The sequence below is a fragment of the Pezoporus occidentalis genome, unplaced genomic scaffold, assembly GCF_034315485.1.
Source record: "Pezoporus occidentalis ecotype Australia unplaced genomic scaffold, CSIRO_AGI_Poc_V1 ctg70, whole genome shotgun sequence".
Lineage (NCBI taxonomy): Eukaryota > Metazoa > Chordata > Aves > Psittaciformes > Psittacidae > Pezoporus > Pezoporus occidentalis.
In genome coordinates, this window is record NW_026916053.1 from 1594128 (window position 1) to 1616296 (window position 22169).

Below are 22169 nucleotides of genomic sequence, written 5' to 3' on the forward strand. Positions count from 1 at the left end.
GTGACACAAGGACAAGCATCACCCTGACAGCCTCGGGCAGAACTGAATGTTACGAGTTTGGGATTTATCAGAGAAAACAAGGCCATAAATAAGCAGAGAAGCAGTTGCCAGACAGAAGACTTGTCTGTGGGCCTCCAGGAAGTGATGGCCACAGGGCCAGCACAGAGCTGTCCACGGCTCCAGCCCCCACAGGAAACAAGGATTTGGCAGCCAGGTAGCAGCTGCAGCTGCTGCTTTGGCAGCTGCAAACCAGCTCAGCTGCCGGAGCTGCCTGGATACTATTGCAGCTCTGTGCCCGGACGGCGGCCAAGAGCCTGCTCCCATTTCCCCACACTCGGAGGCAAAACAGCAGGTAGCTCCTGCGCTTGGCTGACCACACAGTCGGGTCTTTAAGCCCCATTTCCAGCTCTCCTCACTGCCACTGAACAGTATTTCTCGCTCATGCTGACACACACACAGAAAGCTAAAAGGCGGTGCAGGAGGACTGTGCACCAGGCAAGACCTCCAGCAGTCAAATGTGGGCTAATCTTAGCTCTCCTGGTCAGAAAATATCTGTCCCAGAATTATATTAGGCAGGTGATTAGCCTGTTGGCCAGCTACCCTCAAAGGACAGGTGAGAGGCATCAGGTTCCCCTTGCAAGTGAAAGAGCCAGCCCTGCCGCCGCAGCTGATTGTGCTCCAAGACCAAGAGCACTGGCTTAATCCAGCCACATCCTGACTTGCAATGTTGTTGAGCACACAGATGCTCCCAGCCTTTCATTTCATTGAACACAGGGGCATGCCAGACCCCCCAGAACTGTTACTGAGCACCAAATGATCATAAAGTCTTTCAGCAAACACACTCCCCTGCCTGTGGGACAGTGCAGTCTGACAGCCAGGCAGCCCAGGCTGCACCACTTATGGCTCTTGGCATCAACTGACACTGTAAAACTTGGGTGACAGGGAATAGAGATTGTAAAGTACTTTCAATACATGCCAGAAAAAGTGAGAGCACCCAGTGATGGCACTGGGGCCACAAAGTGACACGTATCCCTTTGATCACCAAAAGGAAAAAGGATCCGTGAGGTTGGAACAACCTGCATCCATAAATCCAACTCATCCATGGTGAGGGAGCAGACACACCTTTCCTCTGGCTGTCAAAGTGCTCTGACCTGCCAACAGGAGATCAAGGATCAGGCTGCCAAAGCCCTATCACACCTACCGATTGATTCTCATGTTCTAGCAGGGGTAAGCTGGCTCATGCTGTGGACCACAGCTCCTAACAGCCACCCTTGAACAGAAAGGCAAGAGAGTTTATCTTTTAATATAAATCTGTTATTTTATTAAGCAGGATTAACAACCAACTGTCCAGCATCCACACAAGCAACTCATCTTCAGAAACAATTTTTGGAGAAAAATTACCTAAAAAGCTTGGTTCTTACTGCAATCATACCCTTAAAAGTGATGCTTTATCATTTGCTTTATAAAAGTAAGAAATTCACTCTCATATCCATCTGTCTACTATATATGTGTATATATATGCACCATGTACTTTCAGAGATGAGCATTTTACTCGGAGGACAAATACAGAAGCCCAGAAAGATGGGAAATACTCCCAGGACGTGGTCGCTGCTGGCTGAGACTGGACCAGTCTCACACACTGTCCATGGTAATGGTGACCACGGCCCCTTGTCAAAGGCAACTTTTTGGTACAGTAACTTTGGAGTAAGCATCTTGGCAGATACCTGGGATGCTAAAGCACACCACACGCTCATGTAAGAAAAGGATGGTCTCTTCTCTGGGTGCACAGCTCTATTGCATGGTAAGTAAAAGCACTGTAATGCACCAAAATAACTTCGGAATTTTGGTGAACGTCTCTGTATAAATTCTCCACCAAACAGAAGAACTGACTTCTAGCCAGTGTTGTGGTTGAATGAGAGAAGCGTTTCAGGTGGGACCCAAGTCAACACGTAACAATGGGCCCTAGCTTATTAATTTACTTACTCAGTTTTAATAGTGCCTAAAGATTGTCAAGTCGGGAAGAGGGCAGAGTGGTTAAAACAAGCAATCAAGCAATCAATCAATCATGGCTTTCCCAAGTCCTAAACAAAGATCAAGGAAGAGCAAACTGCAGTTCATAGGAATCCTCCAGGATGAGTACAAAACTGGGAAAAATCCCAGAAGGCAGATTTTGGCCCAAAATGCTAAAAATCTGTTCCAACTTCCTATGCATGTGAGCCCATGGTCATGGCCAGCTGTGAGCACACAGCCCAAGGTGTGTGCTTGTACAGCAGTGACAACGGAAGGCATGAGACACGAGTCCTTTACCAAGAAAGATGCCAAAACCCTGTGGGGTTTTTTAATGCCCTTCAGACCCGTGCATGGGCAGCAGCACCAGCGCCCAGCCTGTTCCTGTTCCAGTCTTGTTAGTACAAGACTAACCCTGGGTAAATATAGCTGTGGCCAAACCCTCCTGCCCACACGGATGGGAATAAAACCTCTGTTTCTGAAGTGCCTGCACACTCCCTGTCAGCTCTAACACAGCTTTTTCCTGGAAAGGTGAAGCTTAACTTAGGTCACAGGCACAGTTAAAGGTGGTTATTTCTGCACTGCAGACAAGGGTAGGCAGGTCAGTGGGGCAGGACAGATAGAGCAGAGGGAGAGGAGGAAAAAAAAGCATGGGACATTCTTCTGTTTGCATTTGCAGTAGAGAAACACTGGCAGATGAGGAAGGGTGTCAGGCCAGGAGGCAGTTTCAGTCTGCTTGCCCACCAGCAAGATAGGAAACTGGATATCCACTGGGGAGAGGGTTTATGGGGGTATAGGTAGGTGTATGTGATAATCTCATTCTGGTTATCACTGTAGGGGTTAACACAGGGCTGCCAGGAATAGAGACCAACCCTGGGCACCTTCTCCAGGTGCTCCCACTAGCACTGAGGAGAGTCAAGCACGCATGAGGAAGGGCCACCGCTCCATGCTGGCTCGCGGGGATGGGTCACGATGCATTGGGGACCATCCCATAGGCTTCGTACAGCTTGTTGAGCAGCTCCTGCTTCTCCTTCTCAGGTAAGAAGCTGGACTGAGCTGCGTTGATGTTCTGGGGAGGCAGAGGGGCAACATAAGGGAGACGTTAAGATACATCAGATATGAACACATGGTTGTGCACACCCCAACATCTGGCTCTGAGCACCAACAGGTGAAGGAGAGTGTAAAGTTTCCACTCCAAGATTCGTTTCCACAGCCTCATTTTACAAGGCAACTGCTCTGGCCCATCACTTGCAGCAAATCCCAGAGGAACAAGGCAGGTGCAAAGCAAAGGCCTTTAAATACTTGGGAGTGTTTAGGATATGTACTTTAGACCTTCTCCTACACTCCCAGCTCCCATTTGGACAAGAGCCTCTGCTGGTGGCTGATGTGCTGCCCCTGGGACACAGCCTGGCTGTGCAATTTAACCTGCTCATCTGACCTGTGCAGGGATAACCTGGCTTTTGCAAGAGCAGGAAGACACCAGCAGCAGAACAGCTGTGGATCCAGCATCCCAGAGCTGTCCTGGTTCCTCCTTCCAGACCCAGAGAGTGATGTCTGTAGGAGAAAGGGACTCGTTTCTCCAGCCAGAGCTGAAAGCAGGACTGATGCTCTCTTGTAAAGCGCATCCTGCACTTCCCAATCTGATAAAGTATCTTGGGAGTCATGCAGGTGGAAGTGCTGAGCACGACTCTGAATGCAAACCGGGAAAGGTTCACTTGGTAACCAGGTCTTTCTGTTTTGGGTGAATAGAAAACCGAGGATGTAATCAAGAATGTGTTTCTAGCTCAGTTTTGTATGTTAACGCATACAAAAACTGCAAACACTTCCATACCTGCTGAATCTCTCTAATTTCAGAGCCAGGCCTTGAAATAAGCTACCTGCAATTCAAAATCCAGAGGAAAAAAAAAGCAACAGGCACCTTCCTTCCTTACTGAAGAGACCTGCTGTGAGGACATCAGTGGACAATTTCCACTGTGACCTGTTCCCCATGAAGCCCAAAGCTTAACCCCTTATCATATAAGGAAACACAGTGGGTGGTGCTGGGCTGCACTGGGACATCAGCAGAGCATCCAGCCAAGGCTGACGTACCACTCTCTTGAACTCCTCTTCAGTGAAGCCCATGTAGTCCTTCACTATGCTGTAATCCTTGTAAATATTGGAGTTAAATATGAGGGGGTCATCCGTGTTTATGGAATAATTAGCACGATCCTTCCTAAACCTGCAATGAAAATGAGTTGAACCGGTGGGTAAAACACTGGACACAGCACTGCCCATGCATTTCTCAGGGTAAAATGCAGTAACAGAGACCTCACGGCTCTCCCTGTAGCTTGCACTGCTGGACACAAACACAGGGCTTGCCTGGTCTCACCACCCCTCTTGAACTAACCTGCTTCTCTGGTGTAGCAAGGAGCAGGGCATCTCTTACCTAAAGGTTCAGCAACCTCAGCCCTCACCCACCAACCAGGGCTAGTGGCCAGCATGCAGCATCTCGTGCCCCACAGCTCTGAGCAGGGGCAGGAGGGACAAGACAGAGCCCCACATCCCCTCCAACTGCACCAGATCCCTCTATGCCAAAGGATGCAGTTAGATGTGTGTTACCTTTGTAAAGCAATAAAACAGCTATAACCAACCCCAGTCCTGGTTATTTAAGATTGCACATAATTGAGAAGTCTTACTGTGCTACTGGGTGTTTCCCAAAGTCCGGAAGACATGCACCAGTGAGATAACTGGACCAAGGACAGACCTGTTTGGGGGAGTTAAACATGAAAACTAGAATCAGCCACGCAGATCTGAACCCCACCTGTGTACGCAGATAGCTATGCATGCTGGTAAAGCCAGATACAGGTTTAGAGCTTTGTTCATAGCTACCCCTCAGCACTACTCCAATGGACCGGTGCACATCCCAGGACATGGATGCAAAGAGCCCACAGCCCGTGGGACAGCACAGAAGCTGGTGGGGTATTTCCCATGACCAGTCAGCCATCAGCTGTGTGCCAACCACAAAGAAACCGCAGACAAGTATAGAGATATATTCCATATATTAGCTGGATACACCCATTCTGGAGAAAAGCCAAGGAAATCTGTCCATTCACAGTAACTCCCAGGAACTTCCACCCTCCAACCAGACAGACTCCAGTAACAGCAGCCTGATTTGTGGGAGGAGGAGCCTGCAGGCTCGAGATACATAAATTAGTGAACAAACCCTCCAAAACATAACCTCAGCCAGACCAGGATCCATTTCTCCCTGCTACGTGCCTCCTGCAGGCTGCTGGGGCACCAGTGCAAAGATCCCAGCCAGCCGTCCCCACCATTTTTGCTGAGGAGCTTTGGACATCTGGATTCAATGGCAATGTCACCATACACGTGGTCAGCACTCGGGTGTCAGGTCGTGTCCCTGGCTGTAGCCCACATTCCCAACAGACATCCTTACCTCAAAATGCATCTTTGCTCTCAAGAGCTCCTTGTAGAGCTCAGGATCATCCAGGACACGGTAGCCATGGCCAATGCGCTCAGCCTTCAGGAGATAAACTGCCTGGGGAGCACAGGAAAAGCACGCACAGCCTCCGAGCACCAGCTCTGCTCCTCCCTGCCTGGAGATCCCTGCCCACCACAGGTACAGCCCGTACCACTGAGCCAGCATCAGGAGGTTCTGCTCCGAGCTGTCGGGGCCAGATCTCTGCCTGTCCCTGAAGTTTGCTCTGCTATGAATATGGAGGGGAGCTGGGCTCCTCTATCCCCAGTGCTTCGGATGCCAGGGCATTTCCCACCTCTGCCCTTCTCTGCCCCATACCAGCAGCTCCTTGTACCTCTTTGATCATGGCAGGTGGGCCGGCCTCCCCAGCGTGGACAGTACGGTGAATCCCACATCTTTCAGCTTCCTGCAAAGCAAAGGAGGACACGCTCCTGTCCCATCACCTGCAGCAAGGTCAGCAAGCCCCTGGGCTGGCACTGCTCACAGGGCATAGCAAGCAATAGGGGTCTGTGCAAAGAGCCCCCACATCACAAGCCCTGTGCCCTGAGAAGCGCACATGCTCTGCTATAGCACAGGCTGCGAGAGAAGAGCTCAGCAATACCACACACAGTGAAACTTAGAAAGCCTGGTTACCTTCCCCTGGAGGCCAGCCAGAGCCCTTAGGGTCTTTTATTACCAGATGAGCTCACCACTGCCTCCTCTCCAGACAGCAGCAAGCTCGAAGCTCTCCTTCCTCCACCCACTTGCCCTTCTGCATGAACCTCACAGCAGTTCCTGTCTTTGGAACTTCCACCTCTCTGGCTGGCTGCAGCCAAGTGTGAGAACTGAAAAGCCCCCATGGCAGGGATGAAGGGATGCTCAGACACCAGCACCTCCCTCTTGCAAGGGGCTGGGGATAGAGGCAGCCCAGCCAGGAGGGGAGGCTGCAAGCTCCATCTTGCAGCAGACACCTAGGTTCAGTGAAGGACAGGCCAGACTCTGCCTGGGGCATCTACAGAAGAGCTCCATGTACAATGACCTGAAAGGCGCTCTGTGCTCTCTGCATTTAAGAGAGTGTTGATTTTCCCCAAAAAGCTAATTTTTGACACTTTTAAATGAGGAAGTCCCTCTGGCTGAAGTACCAGACCGAGAAGAGAGACAGACTCGCACCAGCCCAGAGATCTTCCACTTGTTTCTACACAAGATGAAGGAAAACCAGAAACTCTCACCCCTGCACTCCCAGGAGATCCCTAACTATTCCAATAGGAGCCAAGGATACAAGCAGAGGGGTCAGGAAGAGCACATGCTTCGGTACCCTTCCCACTAACCCTCCTGTCTGCCGAAGCCTAAGCTCCTCCACTTAGGAGAGAGCTCTAACATCCATCCATCATATCCTCCCTGGAGTGCTTTAATCCCTTTTTCAACCCATTTGTCCAAGGACACAGTGCTTCCGTTGGCTTCTTCTCCAAGGATCTCTATTTCCTTGTACATGGTGGTCCTAGAATCCTTGGCTCTATGCTTCCCCAAGAAAGCCCTGTGTCATTTCAGACCTGAGTGCTGCTTGCAAACTGCCTTTTTGGCAGCAACGGTGCACAACCTCCTCTTCCACTGATGCAGGGGTCCAACAACCCCAAAATCCCACTGGCAAAAGAAGCAAGGCAGGAAGCTTTCCCTTCCAGCCACTGCAAAGCACTGAGGTCCAGTGAGAGTCTCAGACCAGGCTCCTGAAGCCATTCCAGCACTTGCATTTGAGATCACCAGATAAAAGCACTTCAAACACGCAGCTTCTCTGCTTTGGGTGATTTCTGCCAGACTGGAAAGGCCAGTCTCTTCCAGCCTTGGCTGTGGCCCCAGGAGCAGACCCCAGCATGCCTATCTCCAGCCCTAAGGCCACGTTTAAGCAATGATGCCTGTCATTAATCATTCAGGAAATGCAAACAAATACTTCTGCTATTTAATAGAATGTTTTCAATAGCTGCAATGAAGTTTTAAGCTGTCCCAGCTGTGTGCAGTTGCAATAACGCAGTGTCCCCCCTCACACGCATTCATTCCCTCAATAGCTAGTTTTTCATACAATTTCTTTTCAGCAGCTTATTCAACAAACCTCATAAGCCTTCTTATGCTCAGAGGAATCCTCCACTTTCAGAGACTCATCTCCAGCCAGGTCAATGGCCACCACAGAGTTGTTTTGATACTTCTTGCAGAGCTCCACCACCTCTGGAGACCAGCCTGGAAGAGACAGCACCAGGGTTCAGCAGAAAGCATTCGTCAGGGTCACACCTCCAGCATTCTCCTCAACAGATCTTAGACCTATAGCTATAAGGGTAGGAGAGCTATTTTCTTGTTGGTGCTCATAAAGAATGCTAAAAACTCTTAGAAAGTTCTGTCATCTTCAGTCAAATAAAAGCTGCCAACTCAGTCCATTGCCAGTGAAAGGGAAATAAAAATCATTTACTAGACATAAAACTGCTCCCAGCTCTAAAACTGTTCTCATAATGGTTTGCTGCTCACTTTGAGCAGGCGAAAAGTTAAAATAGAAACAACCTCCAACCCTGGTGGTGACTGCTGCAAGCCCAAGCTGAACTGCACAGCCCAGGTGCTATAACATGGTGCATGGAAGAAATCCTTCAACTCGCTCCCAAGCTTTCATGCCACCCCAGGCTGGGCAAAGGAAGAACCAGCCTTTTGGATGTGTTGTGTCACTGAGGAGTTCAGGCTGGGAGGGATCTCTGGAGTCCCTGTAAGAGTCAGCCCTGTCCTGATGCAGAGCATCCTCAACTGCCCCAGACAAGAGGATGGATACTACTCCTGGTGGGAAAGAGCTGGTCAGCATCCTGTAAGACTGACTTTTAACGCTCACAGAGGTTTACCTTATGGCATCAGTGACAAAGAGTAACACGTGGCCAGCTACTTTCAGAGCTATCTCTGATCAGGATAGATAACCTCTGAGAAAGGACATGCATTTACCAGCTCATATAGCACTTATCTACCCTCTGCAAAAAGGCCAAGAAACAGATAAAGAGCAGTGTTAATTATTAATGGGCACCTGCTGTGTACCTATAATCCCAAAATCATACCAACACATAAGAAAACATGTGCAATTTCATCTTCATTTTTCATCAGTTTCCAACTCACTGGGTTAGAGCCATTATTCTATTAACAAGTTTAATATGAGCTAGTCCTTGCTGGCATCTCTGCCATTCTCTCAGCAGTTCATAAATTACAGGTGGCTTCTCACTGTGCAGCACATCCTGAATGAGGCACCAAAGACTTGTATTGAGCACATCACTTGCTCTGGGTAAGAGCTTGATGCAACCACTCACTGTGGCAATGGCTTCAACTGGCCCAAGGATTGCTGCAGCCTTTGGGCAGGGAGCAAGGCATGGGCAGAAATCACACCTTCCCCAGGAGAGGAAAGAAGAGCCCATCTTTCAGATACTGGTTGTACCCAGAGACCCCCACTCTCACATCCAGCATTCCCCATAGTGAAGGGAGCAGAGGACCTCCACCAAGACAAAAACTACTCCTCAGCACTGTCTGGTCCCACCCTGGACTCAGGGCCACAGGACTGGGGCTTTCCCTGCATTTCTGTGGGGACCTGAACCCAGGGGACGTCACCCCCCGCCACGCATCAGGGAAGGGGAGCAGAGCAGCAGGGGAGCTGCAATACATTACTTGGCATATGGCGCATGCAGCATAGAATAGACCTGGCTTTGATGCGGAAATCCCTTTCTCCATCCTGGAGCCCCTGATTTACGAGGTTAACAACTTCATCTGGAGTGAGGTCTCCCCTGCGGAGAAGAAAAGCCATCAGCGTGAGGCCACATACACACCAGGGAGGCAGGCAGGAGCCACAGGTCCAGTCCAGCATCCCTATGGGACACCCCATGCAAAACCCAGCCTGCCTGGGGTCCCACTCACCTTAGCGTCCAGAGGAGCCCAATGAGACTGCCCAGAGCTGAACAGCACCTTTTACATGCATGCCATGCCCAGATCTACCACGTCAGGCAAAGATGATAGAAAGATTTAGAAAAGCCTCAGGGAACCAGATGCCAATCCTGCCCAAACAGAGGAACCCACTCTGCCAAAGCATCCTATTAGGGTACACAAGGGCCTGCAGCTGGGCAGAGGCAAGCACAGGGTATCAGTCCCCATTACAGAACATTTGCAAGGGCCACAAAGCCCAGCAGCAATTTAATCAGAGGCACATATCACAGAGAAGATGACATGCAAAGAAGGGATCAGATCACCAGCCCCCTCCAATATATCCATCATCTCTACCAGCTCAATTTCACATTCTGCAGGCAGGCAATCCATATCTGAGCGCTGCTTTCCCCCATAGAGAGAACAGCTTCAGCCAGAAGCTTAAGCACAGCTGCTCTGCACCTGCAGTATTTGGTGCACTAAGCAAGAGACATTAAATCATGGCAGCACATAGAGATACTGCAAGATGAAAAATCCTATCGATGGGAAAGGGAGGTGGAAACATGCCGGCATAGGAGGAGAGACAAGGTTTGGTTACACCAGACTCTGGCTGGCCACCATGGGCCATGCCTTCTCCATGCTTAGTGGGATCACTCACTCGGTCTGGCCCCAGGGGATGGGATCCACGCTGCAGTTGGCCAGGAGGTGAGGGCTGTACCGGACCTCCACATAGATGACGCCTTCCTTTGCTTTCGTCTCCACGAGCTCATAGGCGATCCTCCTCACTGCCTCACGGTCACCCCTGCAGGGACAGCAATGGCACCCATCACTGGGGCCCGTCACCACCCTCGGGACACACTGGGGATGCTTGGAGGTGACCTCCAAGGCTGAGCAATGTCAGCCAACGGGTCCTGCCATGGGATGAAGGCGAAGAAGCAAAAAAGCAGAGTACTTACGCAATGGCAGGCATGTAGTGATTAAACTTCTCTAGGAACTGGGTAAGCGTCAGTGGTGTTTTGTAGCTGACATGCTTCAGGAGGTCATCAACAGTGCTGCCAGGGAGAGGAACCCCTCTTTTCCTGGAAATGAAGCCACCTGTTACTGATGGGGAAGCCTATCATATTTTCAATCAGTCTATTCCATTCAGCAATCGCATCCCGAGCTGGCAGCTTTAACCTCCACTTCTTCACCGAAAAGATACAGCACATGCTGTCCTTCCAAGATCTCCCTGCAGATACAGCCCTGAACCTCAGCGGGGAGGACGGCAATCCAAAACACAGGCAAAGCACAAACAAATCGGATTACAAGCGCAGACTGAGCTGGCAGGAACACAGCCAGAGCACATTTTAAGCTTAAGGAGAAGTTCATCTAAAGGGGCTCTGGATTATTTATTTCTTGGCATCTCCCAGTCCCAGCAGCAGAATTACCAAGATTCTTTAGAAAAGTTAATTTCCACTTATGCAGACTCAAAGGCTTGAAAAGTCATGGAGATGCTCCCAGGCCCAGGATCGTGCATGGGTTTAATGCAAGTGAGCCGGTTCCCAATCCCAGTATCATGGTGGCATCGTCTCTGATGGGTCTACCTCCAACAGAGGAGCAAATGGCAGTGCCAACAACTGCTCTCACCAAAAGGATGGTGATGGTAAAGCCACCTAAACACTTCCAAGAGGGAAGAAGCCATCTTTCCCTGGAGCACCTGGAGTCCTGGTTGGGTGGAAGTGTCCCTGGTGGGGTGGCAGCCAGCCAAGGATGCCTCACGCTTCCTGGGCAGGCTTTGCCACCTGCATCCTGTTACCCTGCACACAACAACCTAAATTGGTTGTAATAACTAGACATTTGTTTTTAATCCTCTTTCTTGCCATGCTGAATTACAGCAAACTGATGTGTCTTTGCTAATAAAGACACACTGACAGCTTTAGTGTCCTGATGCAGCAACCATCCCGATGATCAGCTTGCAGGGAAGCAGCCCAAGGGCACTGGGCTTAGTAAACATGGCTCATTCCCTGCTTGAGTAGAAAGGAAACCAGCCCCATGCTCAGCCTTCACATGCAACCTGCACAGTTTAACCTGCTGGCACTCAGCAGGGGATGTTCATCACTGCTAAGTTTTCCTCCCCATATTGCTGTTTCCACAGTACCAACACATCTGCTCCAACCCACATCTTCCTCCATCTGCCCAGGGAAAGTTTCCTACAGCAAAGCCATTTCCTTGACCTCTTCCATGTGTTCCCCAAAGGATTGCCTCCACAAAGCCTGTACTGACAGTGCTTTGGGATGACCCACAGTGTACAGACAGTGGAGTCAGGCTTTGGAAACTGCTGCTGCCCCATCCAACCTTCCAGGTAGCTGGAAGCCTTCCTACAGCAAAGCTGCCCCAAGGGAACGTGCTCTTGCCCACTGGAACCTCAGTGTCCTGCCCAGAGCTACCTCCAGCCAGGGCAGCACCATGCACACTGTCCCACTGCAGAGAGAGCACCTCTCCTGGGGACACCCAGTGCGAGGAGGGGTCTGGCACAGCTCTAAACCCCTTGGCTGGGCAGGGGGGATGCAAAGCCTGACCCAGACCTAACAGAATTGGAGCCAAAGTTTCTAAAGCCATCTGAGTTCAGCCACTGCCCCTCAGGACTTGTGCATCCCAGCAGCTCCGTGGTCAGCCACCAGCTGGCAAATATATTTCCAGCTCTTTACCTTTAAAAATAGACCACAAGCAGCTTCCTGCGCCCAGGATGAGGTTACTGAGGCAGTGCCCTAGAGTCCTGCACTGCCCCACGGCTTTCAGATCTGTGTGAGCACTGGCTCTGGAGCCCATGAATAGCACAGCCTTGCTCCGAGGGCTGGCAGCGCCAGGGGATGCCAAGGGCTGTTTAAAAATAAGAGGGGACTCAGCACACACTCAGGCAATGAAGGTTTCTGCCCTAAGCAGGGGAGAAGCACAGGATCCTCAGATGGCTTCTGCCTCCTGGGCTCCTACAACCCGCCTGGGGACTACACCAGCATTTCTCCTTTGCTGAGAGGACCCAGCAGAGCCCCAGGGAGCCAGCACCAACTCTTTCCATTGCACCCCACCAGAGACATGGGGAACCCTGACTCAGCTCATTGTGCCAAGCTCCTGCAACCAACAAGATGTACATCTCTGATCTAACCTGCCTACTCTGACTACACTGCAAAATGTATGGCAGCTCCCTGCAGAAAGAGCTACTTTATAAAGAGTATTCCCTTCCAGGATTGGAGTCTGCTGGGCTCATGGGATGCCAGAACCACTTCCTATCCTCCTCAGGACTGATTCCTCCCCAAAGTACCAGAGTTTTGGCCAAGAGCTGTCTCCTGAAATCATTAAGCTTGCCACTTTCTCCACCTGAGGGTATCTGTTAGTCTCCATTTAGCCTTTTGAACAGCTGGAAGAAGCCTTATGTTTACTTTGCTTACAACCATGAAGCCAGGCCCTCGCACCAGTTAATCATTACCCTGGTGCTTCTCCCACAAGCTACGCTGAAGCAAGAAGATGCACGTGGGCTCTGTCAAGGAAATAACCTTTTAAGTCACTGCCAAGTGCTTTCCTGGGTCACACAAGCATAACTCCTTGGCTGCTGGCACCAGGCGGACAGTGTGGGGTTCAAAGGCACACAGCAGTCGGGAGGGCAGGAACACCCAAGCTGGTTTCTCCTCGCAAGACTATGGTCCAGCACCACCACCAAGGAGATGCTCCCAGCCCGCTTTCATTACACTTGCTTTTGCAGTTAGGGATGTGAAAGGAGAAATAAGAATACACTGACTGCTGCCTCCTGGGCACACTTCAAAGGCTGACAGCTCAGTTTATGACACATCTTCTGCACTTTGCTCACAGCGGCACCTCTTAGCTTGCCCGGCTCACAGGACCAATGACCACCACACTTCTGCCACAGCACTGCCTTTTGAGATGTGGTCATAGCTCTCACACCAGGCAGCCAGAGGACCCGAAGTGCGAAGGTGAGACCAGCACCAGCCAGGTTTGCTCCTGCACAACAAGGGGGAGAGCTTCCCCAGCCTGCCTCTTCTGCTGGAGAACTGGACAAGCAGAAGGAATGATACTTTTGAACTGCAGTTCCCAGAGCTTTCTTCCCCCTACAACTCACCTGCCAAAGTGCAGGATTGTTTCTGGTCTAATGGCTCCATCCAAGTGGACATGAAGCTCTACCTGCAATAAGAGAAAGAGAAATCGGTAAGGTACTCTTAGTGCTGCAGCAAAAGTTTAGAGATAAGCAGCTGGTGCTCAAATGGGTATAAATGCAGCCAATACAGGGACAAAGCCGTGGCAAGGCAGCAAAAGAACCATTTAAAATATACATTCATTATAAAGTTTATTTTCCAATAGCTAAGTATTGTCTAAATATCTTCTTATTGCTGCGGCAGCTCACACACTTAATGGATCCTTAAGATTTATTCTTTTTCCAGTCATTTTCAGGACCAGCCCTATCCCTATTTAGGTTGCACGGCTTAAGAAAAAAGCAAACCCAAACACCTTTGCTTTCCAGCTTGCAGCTCCTTGAATTCACAGACACCCGAGCACCAATTCATTGTTCAGAATAAGAATGCAAAACCTTTGCCTTCACTTCCAAGAACCAGCTTCTCACACATGGTTAATTGCTTGGCATTATCAGAGATTACAGGGTTTCTAATCCCATACGTGGTCACCATGGTACAAGGTGCTGCAAAAAGTAAAAAGAACAAGCGTTGCCCCATCCAGCTAAGAAGTTGGTTTCAAAATACTTCAATTTTGGCTCACTAAAAACAAGCCAGTAACAGATCTCTTCACTCTGAAACCCCATTATAGCTGAAACAATGGATTTTGAAGAGCTCCAGAAAAAACAAAAGCAAGCTTTTCTTATTAGGCAGCTGGGAGGAACATGACAAAAGTAATTTGGAAGTCCAAGTGAGAAGGAAAATATTAGCTGTAAAACGCTTCAGCTCAATCTTCATATTTCCAGACCTGTTTTCAGTTTAAGCAATGGAATAGCCTACAAAATACCTATTTTGAAAGAACAGAGCAGCAACTTAATACACAAAGTTCTTGTTAGCTATAACATTGTGCCCATTTTCCTGTATAGGTGTCTGCTGCAGGATGCTGAGGATTCAGAATGGGGCTGGATATTTGCACAGATAACTAAACCACTCAGGATTACTAACTAAACCCACAAACGCTCTAGTGTCAGGTTATGTATCAAGCAGTAACAAATGAGGAGCTGGAAGGAAAATAAGCAGTCCTTACAAGCAGGGTAATGGATAATGTCAGCCTCTAGATCTTTTTGCTCTCCTCTGAAGCATCCACAAACAGTTGACACCAGCTCGACACCACTGGCTCAGCTCCCGCTGCAGGGCTGGCAGTGCCCATCTCTGCAGTGTGCAGTGATGCTCATGAGCTTGCTCCATCTCCACCTCCTCCCGCAGCCCCAGATGCTTGCTGTGAAGTTGGAAACACCCATCTCCTGACTCTTGGCCAGCGTTTGCATTGACTACTCCTGCTGCAGGTCACCGTTGCTGGGGTGGGACAGGGCTTGGGTTCAGGCCACCTCCATGGGATGGACATGAAACTACCATTGAAATGTGCACCAGCAGGATTCAAAGTGCAGGTGCCAGGCTCAGGACAGCTCAAGCTGCTGATCCTGCTGGCTCAGGGGTCATGAATACTGCCACAGACACCACTGCTGGCAGGTTGTAAAAATATATCTCTGTCACTTCTCCTTAAGACTTGATCTGAATCAACAGGGATGAAGATTTTTTAAAGGGCAAAACCTGATCTTTCCCCCCAGCTCGAGTTACACAATCCTGCTTATGAGGACTAAATGTCCTGAGAAGCAGCAGGTAAAACAACAGTCTATGGACATGATCTGCATCGCCAGATGTGGACGCCTGGCACGTTTTCCACTCTTGAGCTCTGATTCCTATTTCCAAATCATGCAAGCTCCATTCCTTGAGGTTTTCAACAGCCCTTGTGACCCTCTGATGGAGTTACAGGCTTGAAACTTGCTTGGGCTGGATACAAAAACCAAGCAACCCACACCTACAGAGCTCATCTCACTCCAAGCATTTCTCAAGTGTTTCCTGCAGAACACCCCAGTGTGACACTTCCATCAATGCAAAAGCAAATCCAACAGTGTCCTTCATCCCTGCACCTCCTTCCGCCACTACTGCTGGCGAGATGCTTGTAAAGCAGCAAGATTCCTCTCCAACACCACGAACAGCTTTTCATCCCCTGCTATGCATTTATTTGTGTCTTGAAGACCTACACTAAGTGCTAAGAAACTCTTGCGCAACACTGCTTAATCCAAACAAATTGTGGGGTTCCTCAAGATCAGTGCTTGTTTGCAGATGAGAACGAACTTATGCTATTGAGATTACCAAAGGACATTCAAGAGAAGTAAAGGTTTGCCTACAAGGGTCTCCACCAAGAGCCGGACACAGATAAGGATGCAATCAGCAGAGGCACAACGCAGCAGCTCAGCTCCCCCGGGCGCCTCGCTCCCAAACCCTGCAGGCTTTGGTCAGTGGGAGGCTGCTTGCTGCAGATTACATTTCAGCTCTCTTCCTGCGTGTTTGTTTTGGGTAAACAAGGCACAAGACTTTTCCAGCTACAAGTGGGTGACATGACCTTGCTTTGAGCCAAGGGAAGTGGCCAGATAAAGATGAAAGAGTTTTCTCTGAGCTGCGGCTCCAGGCGACAATGCCTCAGCAAGCAGAAATGAGGCAAAGGCAGGAGCCCAGTGCCTCTTGCAGGGCTCTGCTCTTGGGCACATACGGAGGTCCATGCGTATATGGTCTCCCACCCAAACCCCTCCGGTTTATTGGGAGAAGACCCCTGCACACATAGATTAAATGGGAACTCAACACTTGGCCCAGGACCCAAACAGCACCACAGCACCTGAGGGGAGCCTTCAACCATCCTGGGACCAGTGGTGCCTTCATTTCTGACAGCAAACCTGCAGGCAGTAATGTTTGCTCTGATGAGGAATGAGAAAGCAGAGCTCTCCAACACTTTCCTAGGGCAGGAGCTCTGCTCTTTCTGCAGCTACAGTGAGGACCCTCAAGACCATCTTACTGCAGATACCCTTCAGCCCTTCTTCCACACCTCCTCAGCACTGTGAGCTCAACGACCATCAAATCACCACACTGCAATGCAATAGAATCGCCGAGTTTCACTGAAGAGCTGTTGAAAGGACAACTCTTGAGTTGAGGGATGAGGTCAAAAGATGTAACTGGCCACAAATTGTGCGCCCTCAGCACAGAGAGCCCCCAGCGAGGCCGTCACAGCAAACCCAGCGCTTTCCATTTTTATGCAAAGGAAGTTTTAGCTCAACCACAGCACGTGAGCCGCGAGGGCAGATAGCAGCAACCCAGGTCAGATTTAAAAAAGCAGAAGTTTGAAGGGCTCTGGGTTGACTTCTGTCTTCTGAAAACATCCAAATGTTTTCTTTGAGACTTCATAAGCCTCGCAAAAAAAAAATCCAGCATAAAATGCGGGACTGCAAACGAGAACATGCCGGTCAAAGATCAACTCTGATTCCTTTCAATATAGTGAAATTAAGGGGGAAAAGTTAACCAGAGTATTTGCAGCTACAGTCAACCCATCAGAATTTCTCTCTTACTCTACGGTTTGCTCAGCGGATCATGGCAGAGCTGGTAACTGCTCAGTTTGCCTACCATGCGGCATAAAAAGTACCATCCAAGCTAAGGGAACGTCTGTATTAGGTGGTTTTAGGGTCTTTCAGAAGCTATACACAATGAACAAAGCCCTAACACCGTGACAAATTAACACCAGCCTCACCTTTTATTTTGATGGTTTCCAGCAGATGTTAATAAATAATCCAGGCAGCTGCTAAAGTTGCATCATTTTAAAACCCTTAGCAGTGACTTTGCTCGGGATTATTTATGAGCACATTAAAAGGTGATAATTTAAAGTTCACTCTATTGATCTCTGTAATAACTGAAAAACAGAGTAATTACAGCTGTCATTTGTCAACTGTTAGGTACACCTGGCTGGAAAACATTAACAGAGAGCAAAATTCAACGAGAGGTAAGACGAATGCAAATCACTGCAAAAAGAATGAACTGTGTTCCCCAAATCTGGGTTTATGAAAGCATGCTGCTAGGAGCAATTATCCTCACCAGAAACTCACTCCAAACGCTCATTCAGAAGCAAGAGGCAAGCACGGATCAAGAGTGATGTGAAGTGGAAAAGCCACAGTATTATCCTTAAACCTGATGACATCCACGGATGCGTTTCGGAGCTGAATCTGCCCTAAGCTTTAAGGCTTGAGCCTTTAAAAGTGAAACGTGGGAGAATGCGATACCCACATGACACACTGCCTCACTGCAAGAAATATCTGTGCTTTCTAGACAAGCATTCACATGATACATGGGTTTGGTGACCTAGGGGGAGGAGGATGCTCCCATGTACCTTTAGTACAATCCCTCGTGGCACCAACTACTCAACCTCCATTGACCTCGATACGAGGCTCCTGGTACCATTAATAGATGATGGTGGTTGTGCCTCACCCTCCTGCAGGGGTGGCTCCCATAGGTGGTAGGGCCATGTCCCTCCCCAAGCCATCATCGCACACCTCACACCTGCATGTGGCTGGAACGAGGCAACACTTCAGAGCAATAAAGAGTCCTTGCACTTCGTGCAGCACCAAGCCAGCCTCTTGCTGCCATCACGTTTGGCAAGCAGCTCCAGGATGGCTATCTGAGAACACACCCACACATTACTGAAGGGATGAGCATGCACACCACTGTGTAAGGTATAAGAATCCTCTTTCTTTAGTTATGACTCTTTTAAAGTTGTTTAGATTTTGTACCCAAGGCAAGTACCTGTTCCTGTCAGCTCGGCACAGGTCTGTCTTGAGCAGGGGAGGTAGCAGGGAGCAGAGCAGGCTGCCCACCCAAACGCCACCAGGCATAGCAGAGCAGGCACCTTTGGTGCCATCCACATTCGGTCACCAGGTGCTCTCCCAACCACTAACAGGACACAGAGAGCTACACCCAGTTTGGCCATCTCTCCCCATTCCCAGCTATGATGGGCATGTCAGAGGTAACTGTCTCCCTTTGGATAGGGACAGGCCCAGGCACGCTGTCACATACACAGGGTACCCCGGGAGGGCTTGTGGGAACCCCTGCCCCACATAGCCTGATGCTTATTTCAGAAACAAGCATCCAGTGGCAGAGCCACACCAGCTGCTGGGAGGGTGCGGGCTGGTACCATCCTGCTCCCAGCACGGCTCAAGGCACACAGGAGAAGAGCATCGTGAGTCCTGAAGCCCCAGAGCTGGGCTGCAGGGAGAGGAGTCAGCAGTGAGCAAGAACACAGACTCTGCTCTGGTTGTGGAACAGAGAGGGAAGAGCACGATGGCTGGCACTGAAGGAACAGCAGTCTTTTCTGCTCTCACATGGCCTACGGTAAGCAGGGCTCAAAGCAGCCCCAGCAGCTCCCTGTTCATCAGCTGCAGTCACTGGAAGTCAGCGAGTTCCCGAAAAACACGGACGCAGCCCCAGCCCCACATTCAGCCAGGGCTCGAAGCGGCTCCAGTTACCAGAAACATCTCTAAAACACAAAACTGAGCATTCCCAATGGCAGAGGGTCCAGAGGAATGAATAGGGCTCATTTACTGACTTCAGACCCATTTTTTTCCCCCCAAGCCTGACTTAGCAGGTTCACAGGACTGAAAGGGACTGCCTGACTCAGGAAAACCAGTCTCACAATTGCCGGCAACCAGACAACAGAAGCCTGATCTTAGCAGTCAAACCCTGCATCGCTTTTCCTAGGTCTCTCTCTTTGGCATCCCGCTCTCCCACATAGTGGGAAAGTAGGAAGAAGCACAAGTGAAAGAAAACTTGCTTCTTTCAGCCAAAAGTTTAAAATCACTGGGGCGAACCAACAGCTTTTGTTCTTAGTGGAGCTGATGAATCATCTCCCAAAATCCAAGTAGCTTTAGAAAGGGTTTAATCATTAGTAGATGTCAATGTGCACAGGATGTTGGTATCAAAGTTTGCCTCCTATTGCATGGGTCACTTTCCCTGAGCTGGAAACCTCCCATAGTGATGGAATGAAACTTGAATCAGACCCACGCACACAAGCTTTTCCAGCTACGCTGGGCCTTCTGGGTGCGAGCTCAAACTGAGAGATGAATGGTTTGGGAGCAAGAGGGGATGCAAACAGCAACAAAATTAAAACCTTTTGGGTTTCTGGAGGCAATCTTCTCTGCCCTGGCCCCTCATGGCGCACTATGATCCCCAGCCTGCCTGGCAGTCTGAGCTGGAGCAAACCTGCTCCACACACCAGCTTACTCAGGCCACGACCCAGAGCTGCGCTGTCCGGCAGCACAGGCAGTGCTCTGCCATCAGACACAGGGTTACCGCCAAACAAATCGGTTTCATCTTCTTCCCTCTCAACTCTTTTATAATCTGATTAATGAACATGTTACTGTGCGATCCTACTCGAGATGTACTTACACAGCGCACGGAACGAGCGTGACTGGCGCGCCCTCTGCAAGCAGCCACCAAGATAAACATCTTGGGGCCCTGAAGAATAACCGAACTGAATGTTTTAAGAGAAAACAGCCACCACCACAAACCCCCCAAATCAAACCCACAAACCCAAACCCCAAACATAAAGAGAGAAAACGGCTGTTTTAGCAGACCCAGAGCACGGTTGCAGTGCTCAGGGCTTGCCTCTCCCACAGCCGTGCCCACCCCATCTCCGGCCGGGGGACCCTGGTTGGGGGGACAGCTCCTGCGGGGAGCCGCGGGCCGGCACCGCGGGGTGACTCCTCGGGCAGGGCCTCCCGGGGCACGGCCCCGCTCCTCCGCGCTGCCACGGCACCGCCCGGCTCTTATCCCGGCTGCACGTGCGGCGGCTCGGCCCCGGGGCACGTCCCGGTTCAAAGCCCGGGGGCATGACCCGGCCCCCAACCCCGGGGCACAGCACTCCAGTACCGGTGCTTGTCCCAGTTCTCATCCTCGGTACATGCATGTCCCTGCTCCCAGCTCCGCTGCACAGCACCTCAACTCCGGTACTTGTCCCGGTTCTAATTGCCAGCGCATGTCGCGGTGCTCAGCCCCGGTGCTCAGCCCCGGTGCATGTCTCGGTTCTCAGCCCCGGTGCATGTCTCAGTGCTCAGCCCCGGTGCATGTCTCGGTGCTCAGCCCCGGCGCGTATCTCGGTGCTCAGCCCCGGAGCGTGTCTCGGTGCTCAGCCCCGGTACATGCATGCCCCCCGGTGCACAGCCCCCGTCCCGGTGTACGTCGTGACTCCCAGCTCCGGGGCACAGCACCCAACCTTAGCGCACGTCCCGGTTCTCACTCCCGAAGCATGCTCCCCTTCTCAGCCCCGGTGCAGAGCCCCTCAGCCCCAGCGCACGCCGCCGTTCGCGGCCGGCCGCCACCTCACCTTGGGGTCCTCGAAGACGCGCACACCCCGCTCCATGCTGCTGCTGCCACCGCCGCCGCTCCGCTCCTCTCCGCCGCCGCCCCGCCCCGCTCCGCGCCCGCTCCCCCGGCCGCGCTCTCCCGCCCCCTGCCGGGCCCCCGCGCAGCACCCCCGGTAACGCGCGCTTCCCGCCCGCTCCCGTTTCCTCCGGGGGGAGCCGCCGCTCCGACGGCAGCACCGGAGGAGAAGGGAGCGCAGCTCGCAGGGCCGGCGCCGCCAGCGGCTCTGGCCGCGGGATCAAGCCGATGCAACAATATTTGTTTTAACCTAAAGAGCGCTCAATCGTTCAGCTTAGGAGTGATCAGAGCTGCTGCTCGGTGACTCGCTCCTTTTGTCCGAGGGCTTTTCAGACTTGCTGCGTTCAATAGAACCATAGAATCAGAATCAAACAGGTTGGAAGACTTTTAAGATCATCAAGTCCAACCATTACCACTGCCAAGGCCACATTAACCCATGTCAATTAGGGCCTCGTCTACACAGTTTGTGAACACTTCCAGGGATGGTGGCTCCACCACTGACCAGGACAGCCTGTTCCTCTTGGTGAAGAAATTACTCCTAACATACAGTCTAAACTTCTCCTGGCACAGCTTGAGGCCATTTCCTCTTGTGTCACTTGTTAATTGCAGAAAGAGACCAGGCGCCTCCCCTCTCCATTCTCAGGTCAGGCAGTTGTAAAGAGCAATAAGGTCCCCTGAGCCTTCTCTTCTCCAGACTAAACACCCCAGTTCCCTCAGCTGCTCCTCATAAGGTTTTTGCTACACCCGCTTTTAGCTCCTGCAACCTCACAGCATTTAATGTCTTATTCCTAGTGACCTGACCATGCTCCTCCATCTCCTGCCTTCTCCTCCCATAGGTGATGCACATGGCAGCCCACATCATCAACAGTGGGGTGGAAAGCCCTGCTCCCCTCACCGAGCACGGCTTCCCTGATGCTGAAGACAGCAGCACTTCCAGCCACTCCTGTCCTGGAGAACCATTTAGCTGAAGAAACCACTCACCAGTGAGCTGTGAGGAGCATTCCCAGGGTCCTTGCGCGGCCCTGGCTGAGATGAGACCTGAGCTGCCCAGAGGCGCTGAGCAGGAAGGTGATGCTTCCAAAATCACAGCAAAGCCAAGACCCACAGTTTAGTTCTGCATGGCTGGAGCTCACCTGCACGGATTGAGGCCACCCTCAGACAACAGGCGGGGTCTGTGGGGAGCATCAGAGGTGAAAATCACTGTTCAACATAAAACACTGTTATTACTCGCTCTGGCATGTAAGCACAGAAAGCGCTCAGGGCTGTAGGCGTGAACACTACCACAAATGGCTGGAAAATAAGGTTTTCTCTTC

The 22169-nt window shown here is 50.9% G+C and overlaps 1 protein-coding gene across 1 annotated transcript; it reads right to left on the minus strand.

The window, feature by feature from the left end:
* Positions 1 to 1292: 1292 nt before the first annotated feature.
* Positions 1293 to 20880, minus strand: ADA (adenosine deaminase). The gene is made up of 11 exons (XM_062642243.1): positions 20801 to 20880; positions 13494 to 13555; positions 10339 to 10461; positions 10041 to 10184; positions 9134 to 9249; positions 7563 to 7687; positions 5814 to 5885; positions 5438 to 5539; positions 4683 to 4750; positions 4096 to 4225; positions 1293 to 3076 (listed from the first exon to the last, which is right to left on the minus strand). Exons 1-11 carry the CDS (start codon positions 20834 to 20836, stop codon positions 2975 to 2977), a joined length of 1080 nt encoding a protein of 359 aa, XP_062498227.1. The 5' UTR covers positions 20837 to 20880; the 3' UTR covers positions 1293 to 2974.
* Between the last annotated feature and the right edge of the window lie 1289 nt (positions 20881 to 22169).